At 60.3% G+C, this 23514-nt stretch overlaps 1 protein-coding gene across 2 annotated transcripts; it reads left to right on the top strand.

Moving 5' to 3' along the window:
• Nucleotides 1–3603: 3603 nt before the first annotated feature.
• On the top strand, nucleotides 3604–23429 carry NR5A1 (nuclear receptor subfamily 5 group A member 1). Of its 2 annotated transcripts, none has more exons than XM_085556375.1 (7): nucleotides 3604–4069; nucleotides 6091–6209; nucleotides 6715–6856; nucleotides 10424–11064; nucleotides 17815–17934; nucleotides 18284–18431; nucleotides 21513–23429. In XM_085556375.1, the coding sequence occupies exons 1-7, from the start codon at nucleotides 3760–3762 to the stop codon at nucleotides 21758–21760; spliced, it is 1728 nt and encodes a 575-aa protein (XP_085412501.1). In that variant the 5' UTR covers nucleotides 3604–3759; the 3' UTR covers nucleotides 21761–23429. The 2 variants fall into 2 exon arrangements, with proteins under 2 accessions (XP_085412501.1, XP_021399481.3); XM_021543806.3 differs by having other exon boundaries at nucleotides 3640–4069; nucleotides 6094–6209.
• Nucleotides 23430–23514: the final 85 nt, after the last annotated feature.

Below are 23514 nucleotides of genomic sequence, written 5' to 3'. Positions count from 1 at the left end.
TGGGAACTGGGATAAGGGCATTGTGCCACACGGGATTTATTCCTGGTGAGGGGGCCCTGAAGATCAGCAGTGGTGGGGCTCCCTGGGAGGTGGCAGAGGTGAGGTGATGGGTTTGTCCTCACTTTCAAAGGAAGCTGGAGCCACGCAGAGGTGACAAGGCAGCCTCTCCCCTCACCCCACGCTGGCACGAGGCACTGCCTGGAAAGCCAGGCTGGAGTGGGAAAAGTACCAGCACCTTTTAATTTTCAGCTCAACCCCTACTGACCACTGTCTTTTGATTAGAGCTCTGCTTCCTTTTCATCTCGGTGCTCCGGCGGGTGACAACTGCCACAGCCCCGTGTGCGCGGCGCAATAGTTTATCACCGAAGGCCAGCGGCTCTATGAATTCAGAGCCAGCGCAGAACAAATCACGCTGTCACTAACGTCAAACTTGTTAACCTGATCTTTGGTGGATCACTAGTGTCAACATTGCATGGGACATACATTATCGGGCCCAAGGACTTAGGGAGATGTGTTTGTCAGGCTGCTCTGTCACAGTCCCACTCTTGACCTTCGCAAAGTAACTTTCAAGGGTAAGCTGCTTTCCTCTTGACAGGAGTGGCTGTTCCCAGGAGTGTGTCACCCCATGGGCACTGGCTGGGACAGGGCTGTGGGGTCAGCTGGGTCACCTCCCTGCAGAGGCGCAGTCAGTCCAGCAGTGGGTGACAGATCTGCTGGGATGGTCCTGTGGGGCCTCTCCCAGAGTTGGGGAAGGTTCTCCATCAATGTCCACCCTGCCCATGTCTATTCTATGAGCTCTCCCCATCCTGTCACCAACAGCTCCCACATCTCTCCTCATCCCTTCCCTAGTCACTGTCCATTTGGAGTTCACACCTGAAAACCAGAGTTCTGAGTGCAGCAGACTGGTGGGTCTCCACTGTCTGGTCCATCACAAGTCTCTCACATCTCAGTGTGCCAAGTGTGGACACTTCCAATGGGGTTGGTCACCACTGCAGAGGTCAGATGAAGGAAGGATAGGTCACCATGGGTGGCCTGGATGTGTGCTCTAGGTAAGCTCCTGTCCATGCTTCTGGGGTCAATTGGGATTTTCAGTACCTTTATTGGGGTGGTGGATCCCCTCCCTGCAGGCTGCCACGAGTAGGAGGGGAGCAGTGCCACGGGCTGGGTGCTGGGGTCCAGCAGGTTGTAACTGTGCTGGAGAAGATGCCTCATGTCTGGGGGGACTCTGAGGCGAATGCTGGGTCTGTGCTCCACATCACTGTCCTCATGGGCCGACCCTGCTAATCAGCTGTGAAAGAGAGAGAGAAAGCTGGAGAGAAATCCTTCTCTCTGCTAACCTCATCACAATAAAGATTCCTATAAAGAGCTCTTATCCTTGAAGAAAATGAGGCACATAAGCAGGAATAGTAAACAAAAGGCTGTCATTTTGACCCAGGAGTGCTTCATGTTGTTGGCAACTTCCAAGAGGAAACATAAAGAGAGGCTGCATCCAAGTCCCAATTATGCAGAACTATGTGACTGATATGTCAATGAGTCCCCCCGGGAGGAGACCACCAGCACTTCCCAGTGCTGCCTGCACAGCATCTGCACCCGCTGCCATGGCCGGGCCGCCCGCGCCCCGAGCGAAGGCGTGTGTGGCATCGGAAGAATGCGGGGGACAAGGTAATGTCATGGGGAACGCTATCGCCAAAGTCCTCGCCGCACGCGCATTATCAGCGCGGGCCCTGGAGTCAGGGACTGCGGGCAGCGGCGCTTGGCGAACAGTAGCGCCGGCCACACCTGCTGCAGGCACGCTCCGGGAACGTGGCGCAGGCAGGAGGGCTGCCCCGCGCCGATAAGCTGAGTGGATGGAGATAAAATCCGAGCAGGAGATATGCTTTGCTGAGCATCAAGGCTAAGCACCAGCGAGGAGCCAAAGCACGCTGCGGCCCACCGCGGGTGGTGCGGATCCGCAGGCTCCGGCTGCGAGGGAAGGAGATGGGACCAGGCTGGCTCCAAACCAGCAGCGGGAGCTTTGGTGGCATTGCCGGCGTTTGGGCCCTTCGAGGGCACAGGGCTGCGCTGCTCCCGTGGCAGGACAGCGCTGCTCAGGGCAGCAGCTCTGGGGCCTGTCCCCAGCCCTGACATCCCCTCCCCAGCACGTCCCGTGCTGCTGGCAGCCAGAGCCACCTCATCCTTCCCTCCTAGGTGCTGTGCTTCCACAATGTCACCTGTCTGCCTCCTCGCTGTCCCCAGGAGCCCCACAGCTGCTGGGAGCCGGCTCTGCCTGGTGCCTGTGCGGCCGCTCCCTTCCCAAACCCACCCTCAGAAATGCACCCTGAGGCCGGCGGCGCGGCCCTGACCGCAGCCGCGCGCCCGCCGCAGGAGCCAGGCCGCAGCCTTGGCCAGGCCCCGCGCAGAGGAAAGTGCCCAAGGCCGGCAGGGACGTATTTACCCCCGAAAGCACCTTGCTGCAAAAATAGCAAGTGGCCGGTGTGAGGCCGGGGCTTCCCAGGGGAACAATGCCTGGCAGGAGGAAGCGGCCGCGGCCGGCCCGCAGCTCTGTCCCGCCTCGCACGGCGCTGAGCCGCGAGCCGCTGTGTGCCGGCCCGGCAGGGACCTTGAACCTGACACAGATTTATTTTCTCTGACATTGGCATCGCATCGGAACATCTGGCATGTGGCTGATAATTGCTGGGGATCGGGGCGGAAGCCACTCCAGGCCTGGCGCTTCTTCCAGAGCTCTGTTTTCATTAGTTTTTCTCCTCTCTTCAGCTGCAAAGCAAGGAAAAAACAAGCAGGGCTGTGCAGCCCGCACTCCCACTCCTCTCCCTTCAGCACCCAGGGCTCACTGCTTCCCTCATGCTGCATGGGAATACTGCAGGGCGCCTCACCGCCACACCATGTCAGGCTGTGCTGATACAGAGAGAGGACGAAGCCTTTCCCGAGCCCAGGAATGTGGGTTCTGCTGTTCCTCCCTGGTTGCCAGCAGCCGCTTGGCCAGAGCAGAGCCGTGGCACAGCCTCTGCTGGGCTGATGTGGGGTTTGAGGCAGCCACCCCTTCTCAAGGCACTGTGTCGTCACTGTGGGATGAAGCAGAAAGCAGGACACTGTGCAAACATGTGGGGAGACACCGTGGTGATGGATGGACAGAGCACGGGGCCGGCAGTGAGAGCAGATCCCCACTCTGACAGGATGGAAGGGTTTCTCATGCAGCCTCTTGCCTTGGCACTGCAATTCCTGTGTTGCACAGGGAAATCGGAAGCCAAGATCTGCCAGCACAGTGCCCATGGGTAGGACCAAGCACGGCAGTCAAATGTGGGGAATCGCACATGGCAAAAACGCAGCCAAGGCGTGGCTGCCTAGACCCAGGGGCACTGGCTTTCTCTGAGTGCTGTTCTGGCAAATGAAGAGCTGCTGACCACTGGTGCTGTGAGCCCCAGGGACCTGGGAGTGGGGCCCTGAGTGTGGAGGAGCCTCCTCCTGTCCTCCCCTGCAGAGGAGACCTCTCAGGGCCAAGGAGGCCGTGCCGGCATCCCAGTGCTGGGTGGGTGAGGTGAGCTCACGTTCCTCTCAGAGGTGTCCTGCCCCGTGCCCCCGGCCGCCTCCCTCCTGCCCTTGGCCATAAATCAGGGTGGCCGTGGGTGCTGGGGCACTCTGGTGCCCCCCACCTCCCTGCAGGATCTCCTTCCCGGGGCACCTTATCTGCTGCAGGGGTTCCACTTATCTTCGCTGTCACTTTCTAATGCTAGTTTATGGGCAGCATTTTGTAGCTTAATTATGATGTTTTTCATCATGGTCACGTGGCTACAGAAGCCAATAAGGCACCGAAGTGGGTCCATCCTGGCTGAGCCTGGCCCCCATGGGGAGGAGATTGGCCGGTGTCCTGCCCGGGGCGGCGTGTGCGCAGCCAGAGCCCCAACACCTTCCCAAGAGACGCAGGTCCCCATAAATCCCCCAGCCTACCGCGGACAGGGCAGCGGTACCCGCACCCCACGGAGGCTCCTCGGGTCACAGCTCCTGGCCGGTGGCCGAGCGAGGCTCTCCCACCCGCCGGCCCCACGCGCAGCAGCCGTGCAGCCGCCTCGCGGTGAGTACGTGTCCGTGGGGGGAACCCAGTCCCCATCCCAGCCATCTCCCAGCCACGGCCGCCATTCCCCGGCATGGTGGCAGCCAAGGCCGGGGCTGGGGACGCGGCAGGGCTTGACGAGGAAGCAGGAGTCGTGTGTGGGCCTCCGCTTCCCGTCCCGTCCCCGTCAGCGGGCGTGGGGATGGCGGCTCTGCAGATCACGGGCAGCAGAGTGAGGCCTCACCAGAGTCTTGGCCCTGTGGCCAAGCTGCTGCTCAGAAATGACAGATCAGGCTGCTGAGGGGCTCTGGGAGCCCAGCTGGTGCTGCCTGGGGGTTCCTGGTCACCCAAGGGTTGGGAGCTGCCCATAGGAACACAGGCAGCCTCACGCCCTGGTGGGCATGGGAGGCATCTGGGACCCCTTGACTCCTGGGGTTGGCCAAGTCTGTGCCCTGTCCCCATCCTGCGCTGGTGGGGATCACAGCCTTCAGGCCTGGGTTGCTTTTGTTCCTCGCAGTGTTTGCTCAGTTCTTCCAACTCAGAGCCCCTCCCGGGCTCCTTTTCCAGAACGGCAGGTCCTGCTCCGTGGCTGCCTGGCAGCTCCCCCAGGAGCTCGTGGCGACTGGCCGCGGGGCTCCGCCGGGGTGGGAGCGCTCCTTCCCAGCCGAGCAGCGGCTGGCCCCGCTGCAGACCGCTCTGCTGCTATTCTTAGCCCGGGCTCCATTCCTGGTGGCTCTGGGGTGATGCTCCACTGAGCCCGTTTCCTGTTTGCCACTCTCCCTGCCAGCGCCGCTTCCTAACCGTGGGCAGCTGGTGTGTGGGGTGAGAGTGAGGGGTGAGCCAGGTGGGATGAGATCTGTGGGATGAGCCCTTCAGGACAAACCATGCAGGGTCAGCCTGGCAGGATCAGCCGTGTGGTGCCATCAGCCATGCCTTTCCTTTGCGGGGCACTGCCAGCAGCTCAGTCCTCAGCTGTGCCGGGGCTCCAGGCTCCCAGATCCTCGGGCCCCGGTGCTGCTGTGCTGGCAGCAGGTCCCACCATGCTGGGACAGGCTCTGCACCCTGACTCAGCATCAGCCCTGCAGGACGGGCTCAGCTCCAGGGTCTGGCTCAGAGCTGGAGCCTCCAGCTCCCCATAGCCAAATCCCAGGGCCGTGGCCTGGGGGCATCCTGATAAACAGGACATGCAGGGAGCTGGGGTGCTCCTGTGCTGATCTGCTGCTGTCATGGAGCATTTCATCAAGAAACCCTAATTGTGAAGCACTGATTCAATACCTGCTGTCTGACAGGCAGACCAGGATACCATTGGAAGTGGGTGCTCCTGGTGGGGTGGCCAGTGCTAGGTCCAAACTCATCTCCTCAGTGGTGGCCCCAGAGGAGATTTCAGGAGTAGCTGCACACCCAGTGTTCCCCACACAGCTCTCCCTGGGCTGCAGGGGCAGCTGGTGGAGGGTGTTGGTATTTTCTCACAAAGCTGGTGGTCCAGGGCTGTGCACAGAGCAGAGCAGGCTCTTGCCCAGACTGGTGAATCTTGCTCCAGCCCCAAGATTCCTGCTTCTCAGCAGGTCCTGCCTCTCTCAGGCCAGACCCTCCAGAGAGGCTGGGGGACTTTTTCCCCACAGATGGTGTGGGGGAGCAAGGAGGGTCTCGCGTCCCTTCCCGCAGAGCGGTGCCCCTTGCCTGTCCCTGGGGGAGTCCCTGGGGGGATCCCTGATGCTGCCGAGGCCTGGCCGAGCCGCTCCCCAGCCCGGCCGCGGTGTCCCCGGTCCCCGGGCCGCCGGGTCCCTCCGCCCCCGCCCCGTCCCTGCCGCCGCGAGCCGCCCGCTCTCCCAGAGGAGGTTCCCCAGCCCCGGGGGGCTGGCCGTGAGCCCGCACCAACATGGAGATGCTCTTCCAGGCGCTATAAAGAGCTCCGGCTCCCGCACCTGCCGCTCGGTCTCCACCGCGCCCACTCCCGGTCCGCACCCAGCGCCGGGGCTGGGGCCGCCCTCCGTCCCCTTCCCCGTCCCATCCCGTCCCGCTGACCGCGGCTCGTCCCGCAGCAGGGCCGCCGGAGGGGATGGACTATTCTTATGATGAGGACCTGGACGAGCTGTGTCCGGTCTGCGGGGACAAGGTCTCCGGGTACCACTACGGGCTTCTCACCTGCGAGAGCTGCAAGGTAGGACCGGCCGGGGCGCGCGGGGTCGGGGCTGCGGAGCCGGGGCTGTGCGGGGCCGGGGAAATGCAGCTGGGGCCGTGCGGAGCCGGGAAGCGGGGCCGGGGCTCTGCGTGACCGGGGCTGCGGAGCCGGGGCTGTGCGGGGCCGGGGAAATGCAGCTGGGGCCGTGCGGAGCCGGGGAAGCGGGGCCGGGGCTCTGCGTGACCGGCGCCTTGCGGGGCCGGGGCTGTGCGGGAAGCGCTGCACGGGGAAGAGGGGTCCGGGGCTCCGTAGGGAGCGGGGAGGGGGCTCTGCAGGGGCCGGGGCGGCGGGACCGGCCGCGGGGCTTCTCTCGCCCGTTTTCGTTAGCGGCGGATTCGCGCCCGGTGGCGGGAGGGGAGCGCGGCCGCGACGGGAGCCCCGAGCGCGGCGGGAGCCTCTGCCGAAGGCGGGTGGCGGGGACGGGGTGCCGGTGCCGGGATGCCGGTGTCGGTGCCCACCGCATCGCCGCCGCCCGCCGCCGCAGGGCTTCTTCAAGCGCACGGTGCAGAACAACAAGCACTACACCTGCACCGAGAGCCAGAGCTGCAAGATCGACAAGACCCAGCGCAAGCGCTGCCCCTACTGCCGCTTCCAGAAGTGCCTCACCGTGGGGATGCGCCTGGAAGGTAGGGACGGCCCGGGCACGGCACGGCGGGCGGGGGGCGGCGGGGGCCGGGGACTGGGTCGGGACTGTGCGGGGACTGTGCAGTTGCCGGGACCGGTCGCGCTGTCCCCGCCACCTCCCCGGGCCGGTCAGTCCCGCCAGCGCTTCGATTCCGTTTTTATCTCCTAAGTTAAGAAAAAAATCGTTTTCTTGCGTCGTCTCCTTCTTTTCCTTGTTTCATTTTGTTTGTTTCCCCGGGGTTCTTGCTGCTACGGCTTCAACTTTCCAGGATTTTTTTTTTTTTTTTTGCTTGCAGGAAGGTTGGGAAATAGCAAATAAATTACTGTTTTCCTTAAGCACCTAATTCCAGAAGCCGAGACTTAAGGAAAAACGCTAAAAATTATGGGGATCGCAATAAAACTGCCGCAGACCCACCAGGAATTATATTTTTCCTCTCGGTGACATTTAATATAACGGATTTCTGACCCCCGGGGGACGATTGCAGCCCCACAGCCGCCGCCTCTCTCTGATGTCGGCGCAGAGGATCCCGACATGAGAGTCGGGCTCCGACAGCCCGTGCTGCGGGTTCTGCAATGCTCGGCATCCGGCAGCGACACGTATTTGAGGGGACGGGTCTTTGGCACGGATGGCAGAGCAAAAGCAGAGGCAGAAGGAGCCCCCCACCCCAGAGTCAGCCGCCCCCTCCCCACATCGCGCTGGAAATCGTTTGCGTTTTGCAGGGGTGGGAGTGGGCTGAACCCTCCCGCCTGACCGTGGCCCGGCTGAGCCCCTCGGCCGCCGGGCTCGCTGCTCGGGGCACGGCGCGGTTCATCGGAAAGCGCTCCGTGTTCTGGCAGGGCGGCCGCCCGCTCGGGAGCGGGCTGGGAGCCTGCGAGCAGGAGCGCAGGAGTAAGACACAACATCGACCTGCAAACTCAGCCCCTGCAAACTCCCGGCGTGGGCTGCCTTCCAAACAGATCCCAGTTCCACTCTCCTCCCTGGGCTGGAGTTACTGGTGCCCTAAATGCCTCGGTGCATGCTCTGGCTGTTTTGATCGATGTCGCAAGGGGATTTGGGCGCTGCGCAGGGGCTGGAGACCCACGACAGACGGGCAGGGACAGTGCTTGGGGTGTCCGGGGTGAGAATGCATGGTTTCAATTTGTCCCTTTCCAGCAGTTTTTGTCGTGTATATGTGGAGGTGCTTTAGTCCCAGAGCTGTCCCAACAGCCTTTCCGTGTGCGTTTTCTTGCTGTTGGCTCCTCAGCAGAGCTGGGCAGACGAGAAATCGCCCAGCCGAGGGCAATATTCCCATGGAATCGTCTCTTTTGTAGTAAAAAAGAGACCAGCTTTTTCAACCCCGAGTATCTGAGGTGATGTTTTGGAGGTGAGTCTATAGGTCCACAGGACAACAGCAACTTCGAGGTGATTGATTTTGGGAGGTGATTGACAGTGTCGATACAGGCACCCTTCAAAGCGGCTGAAGGGAGGTGGCAGTGAAACTTGCCCGGAGGAGAAGCACAGCCCTGGCCGAAGGCTGCCCACAGCCCTGGGCACCCTGCAGGCACTACCCATGGCACCTTCCGTGTTCCTGCCCAGGCAAAGAAAGGTGGCCAAAGGGAGGCAGAGCCTGGCCAGCAGCCTGCCCCAGCCAGGGCTCTGTACAGGGATGGAGCAGGCAAGGCAGTGCAAGTGGGAAGGGAGGGGGGGCTGCAGGGTGCTGGAGACCGCTCCTGCCACCGTGTGGGTTTGTGGCTCGGGAGTCACCTGCAGATGGTTTTGGGGTCGTTGTGGGGGTGCAGGCACTTCCTGGGTGGCTCCACTTGAGCCCCCTTGCCCTGAAGGTCAGGATGCATCATTTTCCTCTCGGCTGTCAGCTGGGACACAGCAAATGGCAAGTTGCTCCCAATCCCAAGTGTAACACAAATAGCAGGAAAAGCAGAGCAGGAGGGAATTAAAAGGCCTTTTCTCCCTTTGTGTTCTTGCTGGGAGAGGGGAGGAGGTATATGCAGTTACCTCTGGAGGGCTTGTGAGACCAGGCGGTGAGCACCTCTCGCTGCGTGTGGGAGTGCAGGCAGCCCTAGGAGGGTCTCTGCCTGAGCACCCTTGCCCAGGGTCACAGGGGTTTGCTTTGGGATGTGATCTCTGGGCGTCGCTGTGCTCGACCTCGAGCAGTGGTGGGATAACATCACTTCGAGTGGGTGTGAGATTCGTTTTTTGGTGTGCTCTGGCTCTGGGGTTTGTGGCCAGGGCTACCAGACCTGCCTGTGCCAGCGCGGGCTGCCAGCCTGTCTGCCTGTGTGAGACCCCGGCTGGGCTGTGCACGCGTCCGAGGGTGGCCACCTCCCTTGGACCCGAGTCAGGAGCTGGCCCGGGACAGCTCTCGGCTGCCCAGAGGGGCGTGGGGCGGCTCTCGGGAGCGGGGACGCAGAACCCCTCTCTTCAGAGGCTGCCGCTGGCAGCCCGCTCCCAGCGAGATGCTGTTTTCATGAATAAAGAATGAGGGAGGAAGCCAGGGCGGCTCTCCTGGGAGCACATTCCTGCTCGTCCTGGAAATGCTGCTGCTCCCGGCCACCCTTCCGCCTTTCCAGCCTGCCTTGGGAGCGCTGGGGAGGTGCTCCAGCTCTCCGGGGGGGCTGGCTGCGAGCCCCAGGATAAGCAGGCGAAAGAAAGGCAGAGGTAACAGCTGAGAGGCAAAGCAAGACCCGCTGGCTGTCAGCGGGAACACAAGATAGCAGAAGGGTTTTGCCTTTGATGCTCACTGCGGGCTGTTCTCGCCGGCGCACTCCTCCGCTGCGCGCAGCCCCCCGCTCCTGCCTCCCAGCGATCCCAGGCTGCTCCGAGGAGATGCCCGGGCAGCAGCCCCGGAGCACAGCAAGGCAGTGCAGGAGGACAGGCTCCTTCTGCAGAGAAGCACCTGCTCCCTGGCACGTTGGCAGATCCTTGGGGCTTTTTGGTTTGGTGGGAGCATGTGCTTTGCTGCAGCCGTCAGAGGGACTCTGCCAGTGGGATGCTCCAGCAGAGCCCTCGCCAGGGCTGGCACCCCCAGGGCTGGAAACCTCCTGCCTGAGTCCAGTGAGGTGAAGTGCATCCACTGCGACCTGCCAGCCGTGCTGCCCGAAAAAGTGGCAGAGATCTGCTAAGAAGTAGCACGTGCAGCCTGGATGGAGGGAACCAGGGTCCTGAGGGGACTGTGGGGTCCCAGCTCTACAGATACAAAGAAATCCCAGGGCTGGTCCAGTGACACGGGTTGTTAAAACTAAAGGGAGTGTCAAATCTCCTCCTTTGCTCAGGCTTTAAGGGCTGTCCCCTCAACCCACAGGGAATGAAAGCTGCTTTTCCCCCCAGCTCGTTTTGTAGTGAAAGCCAAATGTGTCCTCCTTTCCTGCAATCGCCAGACGCTCTGAGGGTGACATTGGCTGCGCTGGGAGTGACACAATCTGCTGTCAGCTTTCTGGGAAGGTTTCCCCAGTGTCCCCCAAACCCTTTTTGCCACTAAGTCATGTCCCCCAGCATTTTCTCTGTGCCCTGTGGAGGCCTGGTCTCTCTTCGTGTGGGTTCACTGCAGTCTCTGCCCTCTCTCTGTCTCCAGCTGTCCGTGCAGACCGGATGCGTGGAGGGAGGAACAAGTTTGGACCCATGTACAAGCGGGACCGTGCCTTAAAGCAGCAGAAGAAAGCTCTGATCCGAGCCAACAGCTTCAAGCTGGAGACCGTGCCTCAGATCATGTCCCCTGTGCAGAGTGACTACAGCCTGTCCTCCACCATCCACAGCATCCACGCCATGTCCAAGACCCTGCCGCCCAACCCGGCCGCCCTGACGCCCGTGGATTACGAGCGCAGCCCCTACGGGACGCCCTCCCTGGGCATGACAGTGCCCGGCCACGCGCCGCTGCCCGGCTACCACTACCCCTCCTTCCCCAACCGCACCATCAAGTCTGAGTACCCTGACCACTACACAAATGCCCATGAGGCCGTGCCTGCTTACATGTACCCAGAGACCTACCCCAGCAGCTCTCCCCCCGACATTCCCGAGGTCATCCTGAAGCTGCTGCAGCTGGAGCCCGACGAGGCCCAGGTGAAGGCACGGATACTGTCCTGCCTGCAGCAAGAGCAGGGCAAAGGCCGGCACGAGAAGCTCAGCACCTTCGGCCTCATGTGCAAGATGGCCGACCAGACCCTCTTCTCCATCGTGGAGTGGGCACGGAGCTGCATCTTCTTCAAGGAGCTGGAGGTAGGACCTGTCAGTGGGATGGGCTCTGCTCTGCAGGGACAATGGGGGACAGGCAGGACTGAGGCTGCCGTGATGTGAGGACGAGATGTGGCTGTGGGCAGGACTGAGGGTGAAATGTTGTGAGGACGGGGAAACACGCGTGGGCATGAACCTGGGGCCATCACTGCAGATCTGTTACCATGTGCCAGTCCTGCTCCTAGCTCCCTGCAGGACTGGAGGTGCCGGGGCCTGGCTGCGATGCCGAAGCGATTCCCACTGTCGTGTGGGGCTAATGATTTCAGATTCATCACGGCAGGGGCAGGTGTTGAGGCAATCGCCGGCAGAGTGACTGTGGTGTCAAGCTCAAGACATAATTGAAAAATGTAACATTGAGGAATTATAGTTGAGACAATTCTCTGCCCTGCCTTTAGGAGGAAAATCGATGTGGTCAGGTGGGTCCTGTTAGCACCAGGCAGCAGGGGCAGCCCGAGCCTGCTCCAGAGCTGTGGTGTCTGCTGCCAGCAGCCCACGAGTGTGCCCGGCTGGGGGACACGGAGCTGACCTCCGCCCTGCCGAGACATCCCCTCTAGCAAATGTCCCTGAGCATTTACTGTGGCCAGGGGAGGGTCAGCAGGGCTGGAGCAGCTTCTGCCATCCTGCACACCTTGCCAAGTTTTCAGAAATTTTCCATTCATGTTCTGGGCTGACCTAAGATCCCAAACTGCAAAAATGGGAGAGAAAATTTTGCAACATGGCCAAAACCCAGAGAGCAACATCCTGGGGCAGCTGTGATGAGACTCAGGTGCTTTCTTGTGTTTCCAGCATGAGATTGTGCTGCTTAGCTTTGGCCAAAATCACTTTCTCCCAGTGGGACTGTCCTGTAGGATAGGACCAGGCTCTTCCCTGTGCCATGGGTGCTGTGGGGCTGAGTGTGGCCTAGGCTCGTGGCTCAAAATAGCCCCTGTCGTTCAGAACAGTGTCAGGAAATGGCATTGTGGGGGTGGGTTGGGCTTGTTTCAATCATATCAGTGTCCAGCCTGGATTTTGGGAACAGGGTGGTTGTTGTTTTGCAGGAGATATTGTAAACAGTGTAAATTCAGTTCCCAGCTGTATAGCTGTGTAGCCTTGTAACTCCATTGTCAGCGTGATTTGTGCCACCAAAATAGGCTGTTCCTGTGTGAATCGGTGTTGGCGGCTGCTCCTCCTGCCGTGGGACTCTGAGGGGGATGGCAGTGCCACAGGCCTCACCTGGGCAGAGCTACCAGGTGTAGAGCTGGTACCAGAGCTGCCCTGCCATGCTCAGGACAGGGGGTTCAGTGCTCAGCAGGTGCCCACATCCATCACTGCCATCCTGGGGGCTCAACTTTTTGCCTTATCCACATGGTGATGGTGGGGTGCATTCCCAGCATCTCCCAGCGCCGGGGACTGCAGGACGCACAGCTCACCCTGGCTCCAGTGGGAGAGGGAGAATGAGGCATGGCCATCCTTGGCTCCCACCGTGCACAGAGCCCCAGCACGGAGCAGAGGTGCCCGGTATCCCCGGTGCCCCTACCTGGGGCTGCCCCTGCCTCTGCCCACCCCACACAGCTCATCCTCCCTGGCCAGGGCAGAGGCTTTTCCTGAGGCATGAGAGAGCAGCCAGTGGGAAGCAGGAGCAGGTCTGAGAACTTGAGTCCTCATTCCTGCTCCTGCCTGGCACATAAAAGCAGGCAGCTGCTGGGGCAGTAAATGAGCTCCTGCTAGTGCAGGGTTTATGGCTCTGCCCTAAAGCCAGCACGGAGGAACATGGCAATCTCCAGGATCCATGGCACTGGCAGTCCCCTCTGGGGGCTCCGGGCTCCTCAGGGCAGGGCTGCCAGCAGCCCTCTCCATCCCCCAGGAAGGTCTGTGTGAAGGTGATGGTCTCCAGCCCCAGCAGGGAAGGGCTGTTGGCATTCCCAGTGCAGGATCCAGGCTGGAAAGGCACTGCAGGGCACTGTGCCAGGCTGGCACTACATGGGAGGAGGTGCAGGCAGGTGAGAAGGGGAGGTGTGGGCAGATTGCCCCTCATGGATTGCCCTGCCTGAGCTCACTCATGCTCTTTCCACAGGGCTGTTAGCAGAGACCTGGCTTCTCCCCGGGCCCTCACAGGGAGCCTGGAGAGGAAGGAGCAAATTTTCAGGGACGTGGGGAACTGCTGGCTCACGCCTGGTTGGGATGAGCCTTTGGTGCCTGCCCGGGGACAATGGGAGCAGTTTCCCCTGGAGCTGGCCAGTCTTGTTCCCATTCCCATTCCCACCCCAGCAATCTGCCCAGGGCCAGAACGGGTGCTTTGCTGTCTCCACACTCCTGGCGTGGTGGCTGGGCTGGGCGACACTGGGGAGAGCCCCCCTGGCTCCACCACGGCACCAGGGGAAGGAGGGGGGCCAGGGGCTAATGGCCTCTTGACATCGGCTCGCACGCCACGTCCGCCCGCAGGCGCGGGGCAGTCAGATTGAAAACAGATTTAACTTCCCAGATATATCGTTTCATTTAAGGGCCAGTAATTCTGTCAGTCTGCCACTGACAAACGAGGGTCCCCATGCCAATCCGCCGCGAGACTGATGTCGCGGCGTTCATCTCGTGTCACCAGGAGGAGAATTACGGACTGCGCTGGCCTTCGGAGGCAAGACTAATAACGCTGCTCGGCAGAGGGGATTTGGGGGCCCGCTTGTTTATCGAGGGCCGGCCAGGCAGCCGCGGCGCGAGGCCGCGCGGGCGGAGGTGGAAGAGGTCAGCGCTGACGCCCATAAATACGAACTTTAACTGAGTCTAGATGAGATGTGTCAGGACTGAGGGAAGATTTGCAGCATCTTTTCAGGAAGAAAAATATAGGCCGGGGGTGAAATATATTTTGTTGGGTTGTGAGTCTCAGGCAACTTTGTCCTTTCAGATGTAATTTTTTTATATGTATATGGAGACAGACAGAGGATGTGCATGCACGCACGTGTGCTTGCACGCTCACATTGTGTCTGGTTTTGGTGTGGTTTATGCACACACGTCCTGCACAGCCTAGTTTATATAGGTGTCACTGCCATACCTACATATCAATATCGTGAACACAGGGTTGCAGTGACCTTTAGATTGGGATGAGCAGCCAGGAATGTTAAACAAATTGCCACGGTTCCAGCCCGAAGGCCAGGCTGGGCTGGGTGTGCTGTGGGTCCCTGTGCCACCAGAGGGGCATGGCACAGCCCCAGGGTGGTGGGATGGTGCTGACCCTTCCTCAGCCCTTTTGTGCCAAGGGCCTGGGGCAAGCTTGCCTTCCATCCAGAGGCAAGCTCCAGGGATGGGGGGATGCTGAGGGCAGCACTGTTCCCACAGACCCAGGGGTCCCTGTGGTCACTGGGTCTGTCTGCTGGGCTGCTCTCCCTCAGCTGTGCTTAGAGATCCCAGAGCCACGACAAAGCCCATTTGCAGTCAATTGCTTCTCTGCCTTTAACATGTGGGTCATCTTGACCCCATCTCCTGGCCAATGGCCAGAGCGTTTTTTGGCAGATTTAAAATCTCCTTCTGGTGGTGGATGCTGCAGCAATGTTTAGCATCCCATGCACTGGGGGAAATGTGACGCTGCCCTGCCTGTGGCGCCCCGGCCAGCGCAGCCCTGCCCGCAGAGTCGTGGTGCCCGTGCAGCCGGGGCTGCAGCAGCCTGGGAGCCAGCAGGGAATGGGATCCTGGCCTGGCCACACTGCTGCTGATGGCTATTTGTTTTAAGATTAACATCGTGGTGGTATCTGGGCAGGGCAATGGGGACCTGCACTGACCATTAACACCTTGGGCGTGTGTGGGTTTTCCATTGCGGGTGGCTGGTGGACACCAATCCACTTTCACACTTCTCAGTAGCCAAAGTGATAGGATCTGCTTGCACTCAATAATTGCTGGGGCTGCTTGGGGTGCTGACATGTGCCACACACTTGCCAGAGGGCTGTGGGGCAAATCCTGCACCTGAGATATGGGGTTAGACCCGGAGGGCATCTGTGTGGTGAGGACAGGCCAGGGCACCTGTGTGCTGCTTGGGCCCGTGGCTGGGGATGGATGTCCTGGCACCAGCTCAGGGCTTCCTGCCAAAGAGGAGCTGCTGGTGGGGCACTCTCCTTCCTAAAGCCGTGGTACCCAGGTGGGGCTGCCCTGAACCAGCCGTGCAGGGAGCAGTGAGCGCTGTGGGGCTGCACCATCCCTGCGTGGCCTGAGCACATTCTGGGGAGCCCCAACACTTGCAGGGGCTCCCTCACCTTGTACCTATGAACCCACAGGGAAGGTTGCAGAAGATTTAAAACTACACCCACATGCAGGGCCTGCAGCTCCGTGCCTGGGCAGCACCGTCCCTGCCTCTGCATGCCCTGCCCCCCCTCCAGCACCATCCCAGACCCTTTCCCATGGAGAATTGCATTTTCTGTGGGTTGCAGCCCATCAAGGATTGCTCTTCCAGTGTGGGGAGGGTTTCACCACGTGTTTTGGATATGGGTTAAATGCTCGCTTCAAAAAAAGATAAGGACTGCCTCTCAAAGACAGCTTGCATCAGGCCTTTGATAAAGCACTCCGAGGAAAAGCCTTGACATTAAAAGAGGAAGATCCTTTGCTTAACTTTTAACAGTGAGCGTGTGTGCTGCCGCCTGGCTGGGAGGATTGATTGCCTTTGAGTGCCCTCCATTAGCAGCCCCCTGCTCCTTCAGGCCAGGCCAGGGCGGGGTGCCCGCGGTGACCCCCAGGCTGAGTCCCTGCCCAGCGCTGGAGCGGGGCTGTGGGGGTGCCCGCTGCCACCCAGCCGGGCATGGGGACACCCAGCTTGGTGCTGGGGACAACTCCACAGACCCCAGCCAGCTCTGACTGGCCCATGGAGCCCCCAGCCCACTCCATCGTGTCCCCAGGCACTTTCCCCCGTGCCATGGCCATGTGGTTCTGGTGCACTGCGACGTTCCCAGGAAGCTCCACGGCACATCGGAGCATGCTGGCAAAGGAACAGCCACAAAGGGTGAAATGTGCTGCTGAGTGGCTTCAGGGAGAGAGCCAAACACCCCTCAGGGTTTGGGAGAAGCTGATTAGCAATTTTTAAAGGAAGAAAATAAGATTTCAAAATTGTTGAGGCGCTTTCTTTGGAAAAGCTAATTTTTTAGAATAGTTTTCAAGGCAAGACCTTCTGTCTGTCTCTTCTGGAGCTCTTCCCGCTCAGGAATGAGGCACAGGAAAGAACTTCCAAAACAACACCGTGACTGAGCCAGAGCAGAGGCACTCGGCACCGGCCGGGATCGTGCAGCTGGGCTGGCCCCAGCTCCCTGCTCGGGCTGGCCACCGCCACAGCCGGCCACTCGCCTGCTGGCAGGGGTCACCACGGCTGCAGACAGTCTCCGTTTGGGTTTAGTGCACAATGAGCTTTTCCCCAGGGTTTTGTTGAGCAGCTGACCAGGAGCCTCACACTCTGAAGTGCTGGGCCACGAATGGCTGCTGCTACACTGGCTGGGGGATGAGGGAGAGCCCTGCAGGCGGGCAGGAGAGGTGCCACAGCCCAGCCACAGTGCCCACGGCCCTGCAGGCAGGCACTGTCACTGCCTTCCCACCCCATCTGATTCCCTGCGCTGCTGCACGCCCGGCTCTGGCCACCCACCACCCTTGAGAGACAAATCCCGGCGGCTCACAGGGAATGCCGGCTCTGAGACCATAAAGCTCTTTCTCATCTGGCTTCTATTCCTTTTGCAATCTCCCAGCGCGGGTTTATTGCAGCCTCTTCAGCAGAACGAGGGCATTATCCAGCCCTGTGATGCTGCATCTGTCTTCCCTCTATTAACGGGGGAGCACAATGGCCCTGCAGGGCTGGGCTGCTGGCACTGGATTTGCTCCTGGGGCGGGGGTGGAGGCAGTACCGTAATCCCAACCCTTTCCCTGCACTGGCCCCACAGCAGAGGGGAGTCCAGGCAGGGCAGGAGTTCAGTTCTTTGTGGAAATGAGTTGGGGTTCAGTGGAGAGCAGTGTTGAGGGGATGAAGCCAGTGACCCGTGGTGTTTCTTGGCAGGACAGTGGGGAAGGCAGCATGCCACAGCTCCGGGGCCTTTTGGTTCTTCCAAAAGCAGCTGTTGGCTCTGGCAGCTCATCCCGCCAGTCACTGCTGCTGCTCGCAGTGCCCGGTGCCCTGCGAGACCTCTGGGGGCCCCTCCAGCCGGTGTCCTGGCTCCAGCCCCTCACAGGGACAGGCCCAGGTGTTTCTCTGGGCACACACACACAGCAGCACATGTGCACAGTGCGCGTGGTGTGCGTTGGTGCGCGGGCAGGGCCGGGCTGGCAGCTGCAGGGCTCAGCGATGTCCCGTGCCCGGCGGCTCCCCCACGGCCCTGCTGCCCCCCAGCCTGCCATCCTGCCAGGGAGTCCAGGATGGGCACTGTCTTCTTTCATTTTAAAGTATCCAGAGGGGCTGTCTGGACACAAGGCCCTTTGTGCAGCCATCGCGTGTCCCTCCCACAGTCATTTTGTTAAAATTTGTGTGCGATTTGAGGAGGTTGTGCCTGCTGGGGGAAGACCCGTGCTGATAAGAGCCTGCAAGTGCCACTGAAACATGTTGAGCTGCTCTGAAGCCAGCTCTGCAAAGCCACCTGCCCATCTCCTGTCCTCCAGCCCAGGGTCCCCCTTTCTGGGGTGCAGCTCCAGCTCTCCCTGCTCACCCCAGGGGACAGCCCCTCCCATGGGATGCCTGCCAGGCACAGGGTGGGTGCTGTGCACTGCAGCACGGTGGGTGTCAGCCGTGCTGCTCCTGCTCTGTTTCAGGTGGGTGACCAGATGAAGCTGCTGCAGAATTGCTGGAGTGAGCTGCTGGTGTTTGACCACATCTACCGACAGCTGCAGCATGGCAAGGAGCACAGCGTGCTGCTGGTCACTGGCCAGGAGGTGAGAAACAGCCTCTGGGACCGTGGTGGTGCTGTGGAGGAGCAGTGGGGATGGGAAGGGGCTGCATGGGGAAATGGAGTGACTTCTTTCTTTCTTTTGTCCCAGTGTGGCCAGCTCAGCATAGGGCAGGCAGATGGTGTTGTTACACTCTGGGTCTGCTTGTGCAGAAGGTTCCATCCTGTCCCATCCTGCCACACAGCTCCTGGTTCTGGAGAATAATGTTGCTTATGGAGAGATCAATATACCCACCTGTACTGTCAGTGGTGGGATGGGAGTGAGGTGCCCTGCAGCAGGTTGTGGTGGGACTGGGGACTGGCTGCCCAAGCTGATGCCACCCCTGTCCTGGCAGGTGGACATGTCGGCCATCGCAGCCCAGGCCGGCTCCATCCTGAACACGCTGGTGCTGCGGGCGCAGGAGCTCGTCCTGCACTTGCACTCGCTCCAGGTGGACCGGCATGAATTCGTCTGCCTCAAGTTCCTCATCCTCTTCAGCCTCGGTGAGTGCAGCGGGGGACACTGGGGCGAGGGCAGCCGCTGCGGAGCCTGGCTGGCAGCGGGGCCGGAGGGGGCACACGCAGCCCAGGGTCCGGCTGTGCGACAGAGGGGCTTTTAAGGAGGAGCGGGATGGAGAGCTGCCACCTGTACGTCCCCTCTCTTGTCCCGGGACACAAACGTCTCCCGCTGCGGGGCCGGGCTCTGCTCCAGCTGCAGGGGACATTGTCATCCCTCTGGCCAAGCGGAGCCTGTTTTGGTCACTGGCCCATCACAGCGGGCAGGGGAACGGGCGCTGATACGGCTGCGGAAAACAGGGTGTTGACAGAGGGGTGTTGACAGAGGGGTGTTGACAGAGGGGTGCTGACAGAGGCGGCCGGGCCGGGCCCGTATCTGCCCGGCTCTGCGTCAGCGAGCCCGGGCACGGCGCGGGGCCGCGCTCCGCGCTCCTGATTAGGCTCAGCCCGGAGCCTGCGGTCGGCGCAGCTCACACCTCCCACCTCACCCAGACTAAATAACGGCGGAGCCCTGCGCGCTGCTGCCAGGGCCGAAACGCGCCGGGGCTGGCGCAGCTCCTGCCCTGGGAGCCCTGTGTCGGCCGAGCGCACGGTGAGCCCCCCGCCGCCTGTGGCAGAGCCATCCCCATCCCCAGCCTTGTCCCCGTCCCCAGCCTTGTCCCCATCCCCGCCCCGTCCCTGTGCCAGTGCCTCGGCTCTGTGTTTGCACTCCCGCACCCGCGGGGTCCGTCCAGGCCCCGGCGGTGGGAGCTGCGCTGCTATCCCGTCCTGCAGCTGCAGCATCTCCTCCCTCAGCTTTCCTTTCCCCGGAGCTGTTTAGAAACCCGCAGAAACGAGAGACGATAATTCGCTGCCCAAGCAGTGATAAGGTGTGGCACAAACAGTGCCCAGGCTGGGAAGTGAACGAGCCGGGGGGGCTCGTAGCCCGAGCCGGGACCTGCCCCGGCTGCTGCCCCGCGCTCTCAGCACCAGGAGGGGCAGGTCCCCCCGTGCTGCCCGGGTCCCCCCGTGTCCCCTGGCATGGCACAGCACAGCGAGCAGGAGCACTGTCCCCCCGATGGCTTCCTTAGAGCAGCGGCTTTCAGGGAGGGCGTAGAATCCAAAAGCTGTGTTTTCCCATGCATCATTTTGCCCCAAATGCAACTTTTTCTCTCCATATTGCAGAGCTCACTTGGAGTAATTTGCCCTTCGTAGGCTCAGCTGTAGAGGACGGGATTGTGTATTATGTGCAGGATGTAATTGCCTTTAACAAGAGAATTTCCACATTTACCACTCTGCCACAGCACAGTCAAAGCCAAGCCCTGTTCACAAGAGCTGCCATTTGAGTTCTAAATAGATTTCTCTCCTGAGCAGGTAAAGAGATTTAATTAAAATTAGGGCTTCTCAAAATAGCAATATTTATGAGGACGGCACAGGTTAGCTTTGTTCTACAGAAGGGCTTAATAGAGCCTTAATGGATTGACCTATCATTCGATTTCATGACTTACATTCATGAAGCAGCTACTCTTGGGGAGGGGAGGAAGAGAGGCTTTTATAGCCCACATTCCCTTAAGCGTTTGCAATTTATCAGCAGCTTCTCCCAAACAAAAGGAGCTGTGAATAGGAAGAACACTTGAGGGCATAGAAATAATCCCAGGCATATCTGTATGTGTGATGGGAGGCTTTGTCACAGGACAGTCTTTGCAACTGCTGCAGTGTCTCTAAATGAAGTGAGTCAATGTTATTTGGACAACATTCTTTATTCCTTGCAGGAATGAAAAGATTATTCAAATATTCAATTAAACAGTGAATAGGGTCTTTCAGAGAACCAGGTGAGTTCATCGAGTAGAACTAGCTATTGTTGAGCCAACTCAGGGGATAGATTTGACATTTATCAATATAACTTCTTTTTTTTAATGACATGCACAATAACCTTATGCAGATAAAGAGATTTCATAACAACAACCCGGGTAGCAGGAGACAATTGGAGCAAATGTGCTGTCAGAGTGAAAAGGGAAGGGTGATCTGATCCGCTGCAAATTGGCACAACCTGTGCCCTTTGTGCCTGCCCCCGCAGTGCCCGTGGCCGTGGGCATGGCCCGGGTGGGGCTCCCTGGGGGCTCACGGGCCCCCGGCTGTGCTGTGCCTCCCCTCCCTGGGGCTCCAGGGACCCCCACACTCTGCTCCCGGCTCTGACCCCCGGCCGGGCTGCGGCAGCCTTGGGCACCACGATCCCTCCAAGGGAGCCCCAAACTCCCAGCTGCCCTGGCCAGCCCCTGTGCCCAGATTTCCCCATTTCCAGGTGGAATTTGGCACATCAGGGTCTGTGTGCAGCACAGCCAGAGGGGCTGTGACCGAGGCACTGCTCCCAAGTGCCTCGTCCTGCACAGTGAATCCATTAAATCCTCGTGCCCTGGGTGGGCCGTGCCAGGGTTGGCAGCGAGGTTTCTGCTGGGCAGGTGAGTGGGACCATGGCTGTGTGCAGCTTCAGGTGGTGATGAGGCAGTGCCCAGCACTGGTTCCTAAAGCCACCGGGGGCGATTGACCCTGCCTGCACCTCAGTGCCGCTGCCTGCTGAGCTGTCACTGCCCCGCTGGCACCGGAGCTGGCAGCAGGATTATGGGAAGCTGCTGTGGCCCTGCCGAGGCATGGAGGATTAGGGTTTCCAGGCTGGTGAGCCTGGTTGCCACATTGGAAAGACCAGGTTTATCAGGGAATTAATTCAGCCGCTTCCTCGGCCTTCAGGAATTAAGGAGGGCTGACGGCAGCGACTCCCAACGTGCTGGCACAGCTGGCAACACCTTCTGGCTTTGCAGCTTCCTGGGCAGCAGGGGCAGGGAGACACCAGTCCTGCTGCCAGGGGCTTTGGAATCTGTCTTCAGCATCAGGGCAGACCTGGCAGCAGGGTAGGGATGGAGAGCCCACGCTGGGTGGGGATGGGGCATGGGTCCCCTCCTGCACTGTGTTTTCACGCAGGAGGGACACTGACCCAGGAGTGCGGGTCCCTCCTGGCCCACCCAGCACAGTGTGGCACAGATGGGGCAGACCCATGAGTTTGGCACCATCTCATGCCCATCCTCCCCCCTGCAGACGTGAAGTACCTGGAGAACCACACGCTGGCCAAGGATGCTCAGGAGAAGGCCAACGCGGCGCTGCTGGAGTACACGGTGTGCCACTACCCCCACTCCACGGACAAGTTCCGCCAGCTGCTGCTGTGGCTGGCCGAGGTCCGGGCGCTGAGCCTGCAGGCTGAGGAGTACCTGTACCACAAGCACCTCAGCGGGGAGGTGCCCTGCAACAACCTCCTCATCGAGATGCTGCACGCCAAGCGGACTTGAGCGGCCACCCGCAGGACCCGGCAGCACCCCAGTGCCTCCTGCAGGGGCAGGGCTGGTGCCCGGGGCTGGCAGGCGCCGTCTCCCACCCTGCCTTCCTCAGTGATGCTATTTAACCTCTGCTATTGGAAACGCCCCAGAAGGTTTCGTACGCAGCAAGGACAGTTGAGGCTGCAGGGCCGTGGCTTGGCACTGCCCTGTCGGCAGTGCTGACCTCCAGCTCCACTGCACACCTGGTGCCCAAACCTGTCACTTGCCAACCCAGCTCAGCAGCAGCAAGGAAGGGGAAAGCCTGTCCTGGCTTTTCTCCTATTTCTGCTCTTCTCCTGCTGCCTCCACCAGCTGTTTCTTGACTGCCACCATCCCTCCCCGACCCTGCCCATGTCTCAGGGCCCCTCGTGCATGGGGCAGGAGAGAGGGGAGGTGAAACCCCTCCAGGCTGTGGTTTTATGGTGGTTGAGGTGTCTCCAGGCACTAGAGAACACAGAGGTGGTGGATTTCTGGAGGAAATCCACACAGAATGCAGGGGCTGGGCTGGAGATGTCAGGCCCTTGCGGCAGTGCCAGGACCCCAAGGGGCAGATGCCGGGTCCCAATTGCTGCCAGCTCTGTCCTGAAGCTGCCCTGGCCAAGACAGGGCAGGCAGGGATGGGCAGTGCTGAATCCTCAGCTGAGGTGCGTTTTCCTGGTGCCTGCTGGTGCTGGAGGCAGCAGTTCTGTGGCAGCTGCAGTGCCCAGAGCCCAGAGCTGCCCGTGGGCAGCACAGCTCACTCCTGCCCACTGGTATGGGGGCAGAGCAGCCAGGCAGGAGGGAGGTGCAAGCTCCAGCACGTGCCCAGGATCTCGGGGAAACCTGGGGAGCTCTGCAATGCCCCCCCTGCATTTATCTGCTGAGTGAGTGGGTAAGGAGGAATAAGGATTGTCCTGCACTTCATGCTGGGCCTCCTGGCCCCCTCCTTCGCTCTGCCATGTCCCCAGGGGACAGCAAATGCTGTGCCAACTGTGCCAATGCCACAGGCAGAGAGCTCTCTGTCCCTCTCCCATCATGGGGTTGGGGCTCACTGACAGGACTGGGAGCACTGGGGGTCTCAGCCCCCCCAAACTGGGCCGTGCTGGACTCTCACTGTTGCTTTCTCTCGGTCTCAGCCGTGCTCTCTCTCCTCTGCCCCATCACCGGGGCTGGCACAGCCCCTGCCCCACAGCCCCCAGCTCTGGGGGTCCTGCAGCATGGCCGGGGTTGTTCAGGGTTGTTCCCAGGGCAGGGATGTCCCCGTGCCCAGGGGCCGCTGCGGCTCTGCAGAGCCGGTGCCTTGAGGAGCCACAGAGGCTGCGCCCGGAGCCGCGCCGTTTGTGAAGCTTGTTAGACACAGAAGAAAGAGCATGTTTGTCTCTGCTTTAACACGTTTGTGCATTTTCCTCCTGAAGTCTGTGGTTTGGTTTCACCTTCTTCTTTTTGTGAACTTAACTGGAGAAAATGTTTTGGGAGGTAAAAGACATTTTATTTTCAGAAATTGAAAAGTGTCCTTAAGTGTCTCTCTCTGTCTCTTACATCCTTTCCTCCCTCTCATCCCTGCCCTTCCCCACTCCTCCCCCTTTCTTCCCAGGCAGAAGGTTACCAACTTCCTTGTCAGGAGCAAACCACTGTAATAAATTTTGCAGTTCATTTAAAATGGTAAACTTTGTCTTTTTTGGCTGTCTTTCTAAGCCTTGTGGTTGGTGCTTGGCACAGGGAGGGCTGGATGTTTGTGGGTGAACTCC

Source organism: Lonchura striata, chromosome 17, assembly GCF_050655825.1.
Source record: "Lonchura striata isolate lonStrDom1 chromosome 17, ASM5065582v1, whole genome shotgun sequence".
NCBI classification, from domain to species: domain Eukaryota; kingdom Metazoa; phylum Chordata; class Aves; order Passeriformes; family Estrildidae; genus Lonchura; species Lonchura striata.
Note: the sequence above shows the minus strand (reverse complement) of the source record. Positions and strands in the feature narration are given on the sequence as shown.